This window comes from Poecilia reticulata, chromosome 1 (assembly GCF_904066995.2).
Source record: "Poecilia reticulata chromosome 1, P_reticulata-male-v2, whole genome shotgun sequence".
Taxonomy (NCBI): domain Eukaryota; kingdom Metazoa; phylum Chordata; class Actinopteri; order Cyprinodontiformes; family Poeciliidae; genus Poecilia; species Poecilia reticulata.
Genome location: NC_088830.1, coordinates 29,580,274 through 29,594,230, shown reverse-complemented (window position 1 = coordinate 29,594,230; position 13,957 = coordinate 29,580,274). Strand labels below are relative to the sequence as shown.

The 13,957-nt window shown below is 36.7% G+C and overlaps 1 protein-coding gene across 1 annotated transcript; it reads left to right on the top strand.

Moving 5' to 3' along the window:
- Positions 1 to 846: 846 nt before the first annotated feature.
- LOC103471441 (perforin-1-like) lies at positions 847 to 13,741 on the top strand. Its single transcript, XM_008420451.3, has 10 exons — positions 847 to 948; positions 4,363 to 4,625; positions 4,767 to 4,846; positions 9,154 to 9,199; positions 9,466 to 9,608; positions 9,694 to 9,832; positions 9,923 to 10,003; positions 10,289 to 10,779; positions 10,863 to 10,956; positions 13,273 to 13,741. Exons 2-10 carry the CDS (start codon positions 4,365 to 4,367, stop codon positions 13,498 to 13,500), a joined length of 1,563 nt encoding a protein of 520 aa, XP_008418673.2. The 5' UTR covers positions 847 to 948; positions 4,363 to 4,364; the 3' UTR covers positions 13,501 to 13,741.
- Positions 13,742 to 13,957: the final 216 nt, after the last annotated feature.

The window sequence follows — 13,957 nt, the reverse complement described above, 5'->3', positions numbered from 1 at the left end:
TATGGAAGATAAGAAGCAAGATGACAATAGTTAATGAAGATAACACAAACTTTGCAATATTGTAATATTTGTTAAAATACTGGCCTGTTAAAATATATTTAATCCTAGTTCTTGTGGATATTGTTCTGTATTGCTAAAAATTTTAAAATGTTATTAGGCAACCTTTTTTTTCTTTGTGGGTAATGTGTTGCACCTTTAGAAGTATTTTATTTAAATTATTGCTATTTTTAAAGTTATGAATAAAACACTCTTTTATTAATTAATTTAAATGTATTTTATTTGTCTTATTCATTTTATTGCTTGAAACATTATGTGTAGTTATTTTTGTTCATGCGTAGAAGTTTTACAGAATTAGAGCTGTGTTCTACGTGACTGTTTTTGTACCGGAAGTAGCGTCAGTTGTAACTAGAAGAAACTATGTAACGTTCTTTCATCTTTCATGCACTAATGTCCGGCTGCTACATAGAGAACAATTCCAAGAAAGATACACACAGAGTGGGGAAAATCTAGTTGCTGAAACTAAAGAAGAACTCCTATCTTTTTTATAAGTGCAACACAGTTACTGAATTAAAATACTTTAAGAAATTTCAATCACCGTTTCCTTGTTCCATTATTGATTGAAGCTAAATTTAAGTTGCTTGTTATGCGTTTTTCTGCTTCACTGTTAAACTTTTCCTTCATTGCAGTTGACCTTCTCTAGAACTGTGTGTTGATTAGAACTGTTTGTTCCGTTCACGTAGATACTTTATACAGAACGCTGCCAACATAAAAACCTAGAATTTTCACGGCAGTTACAAGAAACAAAGTAACTACATTTAGTTGACCGTTACACAATGTTCTGTATGAATCCTTATCTCTCCATGGCTGCTGCTTTATAAACCACAGTTCTCAGCTGAGCACACGTACATATTGCTTGTTTCAACTTCTTTTCAGTCTGCTTTGGAACAGGTAAGACTTTTTAATATACAAAAGAAAATACAATTAACTGGGAAAAAGAATATCTTTGCTTAGAATACACTGCAGCAGAAAAACCCAAAAAATGTAAAGAATATTCACAGACACTAATGTGGTGGAACTGTGTGGCTGTTTCTTGAAATCAAAGATCTGTGGATCTCCAAAGCTGAATTTGTTTAATTGCTGGGAATCAGAATTATGGAAACCAAAAATTTTGTAGCAACCTCATAAGGTGACATCAAAATTGTTGGGAATCAGAACTCACTTCGACGTTTGGCTTATGTAATTACTACAAATTGTAATCCATATTTTATTATTAATTAATAAAGCCAAGCTCAATTTTTAATGAAGGAATGAAGAAACTCTTCACACAAGGAATGATCACTGACATGCTTATTTCTAGTCAAGTCTGAAAATGTATTAACTAAATAGCCCAACTTTACAGCTGAATTATGTGAATAACCTTTAAGTACTGGCATGTAACCTCCTACTACTGATGAGACAAAAGGAATATATCGGAAAATGAAATGGGAATCAAATTAGATTAATGAATGAACTTAAATGGGGTTTTTTTCCACAAATATCTACTTGCTCAGCCTTTTTGTGTTATCTAGCCCTTATGTTGTCTTGTCGGTCTAAAGTGACCAACTACCATGTTTTAGTTGTAGAAAGAATACCTTAAACTAGAGGCTCCCAAAGTGTGGGTCGCGTCCCTTAGGGGGGGCGCCGTGCCATTGCAGTGGGGGCGCGGGGAGCCGTCTGGATGAAAAAAAAACGAACGCTGTATGCACTGAGTTTTTACCTTAGAATGGCCAACTCTCTGTTATTCCTCTGTCAGTATGATACAGTAGGGGCTTCCACACTTACCATATCTGTGCCCTCTGTTACTTTTATCAGCAGTTAAAACTGTTTAATCCGTTGTTAACGTGTGGTAACTTGTTTTGAAAGTGTTTTGAATAAATGGGGGGGCGCAGGAGAAAAAGTTTGGGAACCACTGCCTTAAACTATCTTTTTTCAACTTGAAATTTTATGACTTCTAAATTGACCGCTTCATTAGAAAAAGTGATACTTTGTTTATGTTTATGTTTCCATGTGGTCTGTAGACCACTAGGGTACAAAGATTGTCTTATGGGTCATTTTTGACCCGAGAATTATAAAACCATTAAAACTTGAAAAAAGTAAAAGGGTCTCACAGAAACTGTCTCTAATACATACACACACCCAAAGGTCAAACACAAACTATCTAATACATACACACCTACACACCCACATATGCACCCATACACACATCAAATAAATTGGATTGATGTATGAATTGAACTTGTATTTGACCTGCACCTGCAGCTAACCCCTCACATTACACCAGCTCCCAAACACAACAGAAAAAAACATCAGACATAATAAAAACAAATTCACTATACAGAATATAAAGGTCTGCGACAGACTGGCGACCTGTCCAGGGTGTAACCTGCCTCTTGCCAGGAACGTTAGCTGGAGATAGGCACCAGCACCCCTCCCGACCCCACTAAGGGAAAAGGGTGTAAAGAAAATGGATGGAAGGTTTATTGCTGTGTCCACTTTAGTTTCTTTCCTGTTGCTACATTTATTTTATCGTTTATTGACCACCAGTAATCTTCACTAATCACACATATAAGACATAATTCGTGCAACTAATACAAGATTTGTCAAAAATATACAAAGTCAACAACTTGTAGCAATTTCAAAAAGTTTATTGTCATTAAAGGGAACACAATTTCTGTTTGCATATTAGCATAGTAGTTTATTGTGATTAAATGTTACACAGAATCTTGAATTTGGAGATGGATGGAAAATATAAAGGTACCCTAAATCAAAGTACCCCTAGTTGATTCCTTGCTGAAAGTGAGTAGATGTTTCACTGTCCAACAGGTCCTATATTTTACGTTCACATATATTGTCCTACATAAGATGTTGAACATCTTATATAATTTTGCAGGATGTTAAGCATAAGATTTTGAATATGTTATGTTCAGCGTCTTGAATGTTGTATGAAAGATGTATTTTCATAATTCACTTCCTAAACAATATAAAATAATGACGGTTGACAAAAAAGTTACAGATTGTTGACTTTTTATCCCTTTCAGTATAGTTAATTTAGATGTAATTACTTCACATTTATATAATTACAATAATAAACCCTTATTGTGTAAAAGAAAACTTATGGCAGTTGGTCTGTGGTAAAAAGAAAATAAAAATGTAATACTGTTGATTGTCTTTCTGTATTGTGTAACAAAAAAAATACATGATAAAAAATTAATTAAATTGAGTTAAATTGATAAATAACAGATTTCTCTATCATGCAAAAAAGATTTTGGATTGCAAATTCAAGTAAACCGTTTTATTTTGGGGATTTTGTTAGGTCGGTTCATTTTTGACCCGTAGGTCAAGGGGAGTAAAAACAATGTTTAGATCGCACAAACGTGAGAACTGTTTACAAATGTTTCACCATCAATAACTGCTGCTCCCAAGAACAAATAGGCTCTAACTCAAAAGTGTGATAGTAGCTTAGATAGCTTAGATAGTAGCTAACACATGCAAAATTAAAAAAATAACTGAGCAGACATATGTAAAAATGTACATAAAAGTTCAAATGCATATATGAAGTAAATGTGCAATTGTTTCAATAAATGTTTAAATGTATTTAATACATGGATAAGTAATATTCACAATATTTTTAAACAATATTTGACCATTAAGTCTGAATTGTATTACATTCAGATTGAAGTCCTGTGTTAGCAGCATATCCTGAATTGATTTAATCTGGCAGCCAGACCCTCTAAATTCAATGGGTAATAGTGATGAATTGTTAAAATGAATGGCGCTGTAAACAGACGTTTACCCATATATTACACTTTTTTTTAAAACAATCCCGCATTTAATTCATACCTGTATTTGAATTTTAATGTCCATTTATACATAAGTATCTCTGATCAGCTATTTTTTATTTTTTAGCATAACCCTTTAGGTAACACTTTATTTGACGGACATGACACCTTGACATTAACCAAGAATCGTTATCTGTCATAAATATGTCATAATAGTTAATTATCAATCATCTTTGTGTATTACATTACAAAATGTTGATAATTGGTTAATGTCAAGTTACCATAACAAAGACATTTTGAATAATGTCAACTTTGCATGAAAAGTGTCATTATTTACTGAATGACATTTAATGACAATTGTCATAAATATTCATGATGTTCATTAATGTTTATGGCAAAGTCATGTCAGTTTTATGCACACCCCTTCAAATAAACTGTATAACTTCAGTATATGATGTATAAACATGTCATAAAAATAAGGAAAATGCCATGCATTATGTAAAAACAGTTCATTCCTTTTCTATCTGTTTGTTTCTGACTACAGCTATGCTGCCCGATACAACTTCAGCTCTTCTTCTCCTAGGCGTCCTCCTTGTTCACTCCTCTGTTCTGTCCTGTCGGACTGGAACCCAAAAAGAGTGTGATGCTGCTCCTTTTGTACCAGGCCACAATCTGTTGGGGCAAAGTTTTGATATAACCACACTGGAGAGGAAAAGTGCTCATGTGATTGATGTGAAGAATAACTTGACCACTAGAAACATCTGTATTCTCTGCTCCAACCCTCTTCAAAACGATGCCCTCCAAAAAGTAATTTAAGAATCTTGTATTGCCTTGTTGCTGAAAATGTGCCCTATAAATGAAATTAACTTTACCTTTGAGATATATAAATGAACAGCTGCACGTCTGACTTGAGAGATTAACAATAATGTGACTTTTCTTCATTTTAAGCTTCCATCTTCTGTTGTGGACTTCCATGCCATCCCTCGATGCAATCCTGAAATCCAAAGCAGTTTTCACACCTCTGCTAGGTAGAGTATTTAAACCGCATCGTGAACACTGTAAACACTGAATCACTTAATTACACTAACATGATTTTTTATTAACATTACAATTACGTGTTCCAATCAAAAGTATATGTTTATTTTACCTTTATGAGAAAGATCAACACATAAAGCATAATTCTGAAGTACAAGCAAAATATGAAAAATGTAATGTGCATTTATGCTGATACTCTGATGCTTATAAATATATTCAAGTGCAACCAGTTCACTTGAAAGGTCACCAATAGAATAATTACACACATTTTTAAAGCCTTAATTTCTGCTAATTATGATGATTTTCAATTTACAAGTAATGCAAACCTAACATTGAAAATTGGTGTGGGACCCGAGTGGTAATATTGATATAGTTAAAACAGTAGCAAATGTGAGGAGGGTTTTTAAAATGAGTCAGTTAAGATTGACAATAATTTATTACAAGATAAGTCACTAAAAAAAGTGCAGGGCAGCGTTATGCAGCAGAGTCAATAAAAAAGGTCTGGAAGGAAGTTGGAACGGAGTCTTAGCTAAGGGACGGGGGCATGGCCCTCTCGCCGGCACTCGGTCTTCTTCTCGCCACCAGCAGATGAAACTTGGCAGCAATCCAGCCACTCGATCCTTAACATCATCCAGCCCTCCGATCCTCAACAGCGATCCAGCCACTTGGTCCTCCACAGCGACCCCCAGTTCTGCCTTAAGAGAATAAAATCATTAACTTCTGGCTCGTTATATTCTCTTGTGCTCCTGGATTCAATGATTCCATGCGTGGAAACAAAAGCCACACAGAGATGACAGTCAACACATTTTCAGAGTTTATTGTAACATTTAAAAGTATAAAATCACATTGACAACACAGACACTTCAAAACACACTAAAACAGACATTAATTTACCTGAGACAAATAGAAAAGAAGAAAGAATGAAAGAAAAGCAAAGACGTCTGGAGAAATTGCAAAGAGCAAAATCTGATTTGTTACTCCTGTGTACAAACTTTTATAGTAAAGGCGTATTCTTCACTTTAATTTATTCAAATAAGGCATATCTTTGCTCATCCAACCAGCAGCTGTCTCGGACCCTCTTTAAAGTTAGAAACTCCGTGCTATTTGTTTTCAAGATCAAACATCAGTTGCAGGGGTGGATGTAGAAAAGTATTTATGGGGTGGCAAGAGGGGGGCAGCATATGCCAGTAAATATATATAAAATGTCTCATTCTGACATTTAGCTTACACAGACCTAACATTGGACTTAATTTACTTGTTGCAAATTATTGTTTTTAACTTGCATTGTTTCAAAATGAGCTTCATGTAGCACTGAGGATTAAATATAATTTCTTAACATTGTATAGTTAATTATTTTTATGTCTTTCATACTCCTGCTAATTGATATGTATTACTAGATTGGACAGCGTCTATTAGTCGCTATGTGATTCATTGAGTTATGTCCAGAAAAACATTTTATCCCAATGCAGGATGAGCAGAAATCTGTCACAAAAATATTCATAGCGCCATCATTTGTTATCAGAGGAGAAAACTGATGTTTAATAAATTGTCCGTGATACAAATCTATTAACAATTTTGTTTCTGTTAGTTCTGTCAAGATGCAAAAAGGGGCAAATTTCTCTTATATTGGTCAATCGTTTTATTTTAAATATGCTGTAGGAGCCGTAGTTTGATGATTAGTTCAGTTTTTGTCGCTTGTTTGACTTTTAGGAATTGCAGCGGCTGCAGACAGTGCGCCACAATAAAGGTACAATAAAGCTGATAAACAGGTGGAGAACCAAACACCACTTCTATTCTGCCTTTTCTTGCTCTGTGTGTCGGCTGTACCTGGACCCGTTGCCATGGCAACCGACAGACAACAGCTCAATCGAGCAGGTAAAGCAGAGATTACCAGTCAGGGGAATCAACACCAAAAAACAAACATTTCCCACACAAAAAAGTAGCAAAAACACCAAAACAGAACATTCAGTCTGTTACATTATGCTGTCAGGCTTGATGTCTATATTATTAATAAGTTTTCGCCTGAGCACAGCGGTGGTTGATTAGCTGATTTAAACAGCTGCTCTACTGATGACTTGGTGTGCGGGCTGACCTGTTTTAGTGCTAACGGAACCAAAACACACCGAACTGCGCAGCACATGTTAAGGTTATCAAAGTCAATAGAAGGCTAGCAAAAGTTAGGCTAGCATAACTGACCCACTACTCACTTGTTCAGTGTTTTCTTTAAGTTAAAACTTTTTCCTCACCTGTTAAATCTGAAGCCCTTGTTATCTAATTCATAGGGTTGAATTAACCGCGAAATATTGCATCCATTTTTCAGATACTTTTCGTGACTGTGGTATTTTCCTGACCACCTATAATGTTGACTCAATGGACAGCATGGCGCATGTGTGGCGCACGATAAGTCACGTAATGTCCAGTGCAGTCATTTATATCCATCCATATCAATGCTGCTGCCTCGCTCTCTGTCTTTCTCAAGCACTTCCCGCTACTCAGCAGTAGGTGTCAGGTTACGTTGTGTTGCATTCAATGTTGTCGGAAAAAAGATTCAAGCGCTTAATGTCCGATTTCCCATAACTATTTATTGAATTCATAGACGCCAGATGAGGTGGCAACAAGGGTGCCAAGGCTCTCATTTGGGTTGGCAACTGCCACCCCGTGCCACCCCAGTAGATCCGCCCCTGACCAGTTGTCACTTTTATCTAAACAAAGTGGAGGCAGAGCTTCTCCTCTACTGGCCTGAACTCCTGCTGTTTTATGGCTCATCACATATCAGTGTGAAAGCTGGAACTTCTTCTGATTCTTTCCCACACAGACAAAGGGCAGATCAAAAGATCTACAGGTAACATAAAGGTCAATAGGGCAAAACAAGTTATTAATCTGAAAACTATGATTATTCTATTTCAATCAAGACATGTTAACAACTAGGAGAGATTACAAATTAGATTATGTGTTTAACAGATTCTATGTTGCATTCAGTTTTACACCAGCTGTTTAAATCTTATCAAGATAGTCAAAAGGTTAAACTCACACTAACAGCCACGACCCCCCTATGAATGCCTGCTCAGTCCACAGAGAGGTTAAGAACTGTTTTAAATTATAGAAAACTAAAACTAAACTATTTTAATTCAACGTATTGTGTTATATTTAATATAAACACCTACAAATGAGATGCCCACTGGACCATGGAGGCAATTTAGAACCGAATTTTCTTATTTTAAAACGCTGTTAATTTCATTGTACATGTGGTTAAGTTTTAAAACTAACATATTTAAAATTTATTTTCTTAACACCTGCCAACCTAATAGCTCCTGCTCGTTCTAGCTGCTTCCCTTGCACTCTTAGTCTTTCTGGCCCCTCTCTCCTTCAACTGAATAGCAACCATTTTTATTCCTGATTTCCTGGTTTGTACGCTGCATCTGTGCTGCCGAAGTGGGCGTCTTCAGCTGTGGGTGGTAACGCTACCTTAAAAGTAAAACACACACAAAAAAAGATATGTGACCTCACTGGAATAACACAGCTGTGCTAGCAGTAATTCTTCCCAGCCAGCAGGTGGTGGTGTTTTCATGTCAAGTTTGTTATTGAACAGTAGAATGAGTTCAGGAACACATGTGTAATGGCTGACACAGGCAGTTCATCAGTCCTCAGTTAATCATTCTTCATCCTGTTTTGTTGTTTACAGAAAACACTGCTTGTTATATTTCGTGTTATTTTATTATATTTGAGACAATATTGGGCATCTCTGTGGGCCTTTATGTTGAAAAAGACTGATGTTTGTAAGGCTGATTGTGATATTTATACAGCATTAAGTATTTATGCCCTTCGTATTTGCATGATTTCACTACGCTTGTATTCTAAATCATGTTTTTCATCTTTATTTGTAATTTCACTCTTTTGACATTGAAAGCAACGTCAATTAGAGGAACATACGCTTGTCCACCATTTAACAGTTTATATATCTGCACTACTGTTACATGGAAACAGTGAGGGCAGAAGAAACAGCAAAGAAATACAAAATTTTTCTAATACAGAAACGCAGGTTTAATGAAAAGTGTGTTTAATATCTGTTTAGATGTTATTTTCAAAGTACTTTTAATCTAAAAACCGAGCCACATCTGGAAGGATTTTCTAATTTATTGAATAAAACTGTAATTTTTGAATACCTGTCTAATAATTCCTAGGTGTTAAATAACAATTGTTAAATCAACAATTTCACTAAGCTAGAAAACATAACTACCTTATTAAAAATGAACTGTATAGATGTTTAATAATAATTACATCCTTTAAAATGTCCCAACAGCTCTCTGGTTCAGGCTTACACATCCCAAGATGCCAATGATTGGGCGGTAAGAAACATCTCAAAGCTGAACATTTCAGAATATTTTCAATGCAGCCCTGAGTTTTGATAACAACCCTGATAAAAAAAACCTTGCTGTTTGATTTTCTTTCTTTCACCATGTCATTTCAGTTAATATGTGCTCTTCCAAGAATTTTATTAGCTTTTAAGTTTGCATTCAGTTAGAACTGAAGTAAGTGATTAGAATAGTGATAGAAAAATATGGCTTCTTGTTAAACACCTTATAAACTACATGTGTTGTCTGAATTTCATCAGGCTGGCTTGGAAATTGAAAAGTTTTTGTTTGACAACTTTGATGTGGGAGGAACCGGCTCCAATATCTACAAGTTCCTTTCAAAAAAGATCAAAGAGGATCGCTACACTTTCAGCATACACAGTGTCACCTGCAACCATTATGGGTAGGATGGAAATTTCATGTTTTTCATTGTGTTCTGACAGGTCATGGTTTTTGAAATAATTGTCTCATTTTGTCTTGGTGTCTAGTTTTATATTATCAACCACACCTCCCTTAAGCTTAGAGTTCAAACAGCAGTTAGACCTCCTGCCAAGTCACTACAACTACTCCACTAAGAATGAGTATAGAAAGTTCATACAGACCTATGGCACACACTACTTCAGAATGGTGAGAACTTTCACACACTTACACATTGTGAATTAGTTACAGACATTTTTCTGCAGGGAAGCATTTTAAAGAACTTTAAACCTGTTTTAGGTTAATCTTGGAGGTCGACTGAGACGAGTGACATCTTCACGAAGCTGTTTGTCCTCCATGAATGGGTTAACCTCAACTCAGGTAACAAAATGCACAAAACAGATTTTTACACAACCATATGTGATACTTCCATGATTAAAATTTATCTTTACCAAATACATGAAGCAGCACAAATATGAAGTTCATCACTTTCAACAACTACTTTAAGAATTTTTAAGTTTTTAAGTGCAATTTTGTTTTGACCATTTTAATTTCCAGAGGATTTCTACATGAACATATTCTACTGTGCTTGTACCTGGCTGTTTATGCAAATGTCTGCTGTAAAGTAGCTTTTTTGAAAAATCTCTGTGCTGTTCTTTCACCCAGATCCACTCCTGTTTATCTATGGGTGTTGCTGTTGGCTTGGGGAAGGAGCAACTCTCTAGTGTCCAGAAGTCTTGCATTCGTGTCCTAAAAAACCAGGATTCTGCCACTGGCTACAGATCTGGTCTCCACCAACACTTCACAGAAGTGTCAGGAGGAAATGATTGGTTGGGGGAGTTTTCAATTTTCCAAAATGATTCCATGGGCTACATGAACTGGCTAAAGAGCCTGAAAGAACATCCAGATGTTGTTTCATACTCCCTTCAACCTCTCTATAAGCTCATTCCAAGCAAGCAACAGGAAGAGATGAAAGCTGCTATTGAACATTATTTGGAGGACAATGCTTTGTGGAACTTACCCAAAGAGCCACATTGTGACATGACTCCTAATGTGGCTTCTAACTGCTGCCCTCAGCACGCCTCAAGGGGAACTCTATCAGTGACCATTGTTCGAGGCTGGGATCTATTCGGAGATGACATTGGACCAGGTGAAAGGTGGGTTGATACAAAGGTAAAAAACAAATTTCTTATGTAACCTGATGAGCACACATTTTAAATGGCTCCTCTTTTCTTCACAGCTATGCCAAGATGTACTATGGTTCATTTCAAGGCAGGACCAAAATATTGGATCACAGTAATCCGAGGTGGAACACTGAGTTTAAATTGGGCATGGTCAGTAAACGTTATCATCACAAATTAGCTGAAAAGGCTCAACAACAGACAAACTAATCTATTCACGCTGCTGATGCAGAAGAATTTAGAGAGTTAATACCAGCACCTATTTTTGCAAAAAATAAACATTAAATTATTGGCAGTGAGGAGAATTGGGTTTTTATGGTCTACAACAGAGGTCTCATTCTTGCGACCCGCAGGACAATGTCTTGTGGCCCCCACCGTGGTATGAAAGTATAATATTAGTGCGGCCCTCAGGCTGAGCCGACCTCTGAAGGAATTCCCGCTTGCCGTTCCTCGTTAAGCCTGACATTCGGTGCTAGGCTACACTGACTTCATGCACACTACGCTTGTAACAATAGTGTGACGGATGATGGAACAGTCCGGTACCAGTTGCCCTTCCCTGCAGTTGCCATTCCGGTACTTTCTACAATTAACAAATGCCACGATCAGACGCAAAGAAAGGCAACTGCTACCGGGCTGCTAGTCATCCGCCGCGCTGTTGTGACAAGTAGAAGCGGTAATGACGTCACGCGTCGTGATGCTCTCCATACTTTGTTAGCTGGCTAAAGACTAATGTGAAACGTAGAACAAGAGCGACGCCATGTGGAATAAACCTAGGGTGCGTTCACACTTACGTAATGCGACCTGTATCAGATATTTTCATGACAGTCTGAAAAGTACAGGTTGGATTGTTTTCGAATGCGACCCATATCCGATGCGTATCCAATTCAAACGTCCAGACCACATTCATCCGAACTGAACGTCTCTGATACTCAACAAATCCTGAGTCCTGATGCACGCAAGTGGGAAGAAAAACAACTAAGACGGACTATAATGCTGACTATATGCTGCTCCGGTTAGACAACAACTTCAAATATGTAAGCTAAGCTCCACCGTTAGCCTCCATGTTTACTTCTGCAAACACTGAGCACTTCTTTTTATGGCAGTTGGCAGAACACTGAGAACGCCAATGCTATTGCGCCATCTAGTGCGCATGCGGGACACTCAGGTTGTCTGCCCGTTCAGACTGCAGAACACATACTGCAATCTGTGTATAAGTGGCAGTGTGAACGGCCCGGCAAAAAAGAATCCGATTTGACAAAAAAAATCTGAATTGGGACACTTCAGGCTACAGTATGAACCACCCTAAATTTTGTCACACCCTCATGAAGTCTTTGTCAAAGCCAAAGCCTGCAGCTCATGTATTGAAGAAATAATTAAATGTTGATGACATTTGAGGATATTTTTTAAATGTTTTTTGTGAAATCCTTTATGTGGCCCAACCTGACCCAGACTCTGCCTTAAGTGGCCCCTGGGTAAATTGAGTTTGAGACCCCTGGTCTAGAAAGAAAGCTGATCTATTCTTTGGTGCCACCAAAACTATTTGTTAGCAAACATTTCAAATTGGGTCAAATATCATTTAATATCAGAAATGTGTTGTAGTTTCCATTTCAACTAGATGATGTTAAATTATTGATCATGAACTAATCTGTCCTTCAACTTGTTACTTGCATCAGACAGCAGCCACAATAACAAGAAAAGAGAACCTCCCTTTAGGCCCGACTCGTTCTTGTTTCGGTTCTCTCAGAACCAACCTGGGTGACTGTGGACATGCGGCTCCCACACTCACTGCTCTGCTTAACCTGTTGATGAGTCAGGAAGTGCTGACCCTCTCTTATTGCTTTTACAAATCAATCATGAGCATAAAAACTTGGCTGACCAAACAACAAATGTACAAAATGAACCTTGAATGTCAAAGTAAAAACTTTTTGTCCAATTGTTTTCTCTGACCCACTGATTGCTTATTTTTAGTTTTTAAAAACTTGTTTGAAATAAATAAATCAAATCAAATAAGACAAATCAAAGTATACAATGATATGTAATGCAAACAAACAGCATTTTCTAAACGTGGGGAATAGACAATCAACTCCATTTCTAGATCCAAGCCAGGCTGTAGACTCTTTATGTTTTGGGATACTGGGTCAGCACCTGCATGAAAAAAGAATTTGGTTTTACATGATTAGACCATGCACATTTCATGGTGTTTATGATCGAGTACAAATTAAAGTAAAAGCAGAAAAAAATCTGAAAATATTTGAACAGAAACCACTTTAAACATATATTGTGTAAACAGACACAGCCTAGCTGATGTATTTCATATCTTGTGCTGTTGTGTTTTGGCTAACATTACACTGCATTTATCAACTTTTGAGATGCGTAGAAAAGTTTTATTTTCTATATCAGCTAAATAATTTGACTTTGAATGAGAAAATATGCAACTGAATGATCCTCCATTCAAATTTTCTATTGAAGGTTGACACAAGCCTGCCTCTGCTGATTGAGGTTTGGGATGATGACGTGAAATATGACGACCTTCTCGTACAGTGCCGGAGGTTCCTGAGCCCTGGCACTCACACTTTCAAGTGCTCAGGATTGTATGGAAACGTTCAGGTTAAATACACGATGACCTGTGAGCCGTATGTGACTGGAGAAAAGTGCAGCCATTATAAACCATCTCCTTTAGAGACAGATGATTGGTGAGTTTTGGGAATGAAAGCATTTCATTTCATCACATAACATTAACTCACTAAATCTGGTAGAAACTCACAATTTATAATTAATCGCTTAACTTTGTTAAAGACCTAGCTAAATGTGTATTTATCATACAATGAAAAAAATTCAAGATTCTGTGTAACATTTAATCACAATAAACTACTATGCTAATATGCAAACAGAAATTGTGTTCCCTTTAATGACAATAAACTTTTTGAAATTGCTACAAGTTGTTGACTTTGTATATTTTTGACAAATCTTGTATTAGTTGAATGAATTATGTCTTATATGTGTTACTATAAAAGAGAGAGAGAGACGTAGTTACGTTACAGGACGTGTCACAAAACTATTTGGTCAAGACCTTCTGTATGCAGCAAAGCGGAGAACCAGGGGACATATTTTTCAACCTGATCATCGTTTCCTTGCAGTTTTATGGTTAAAATCA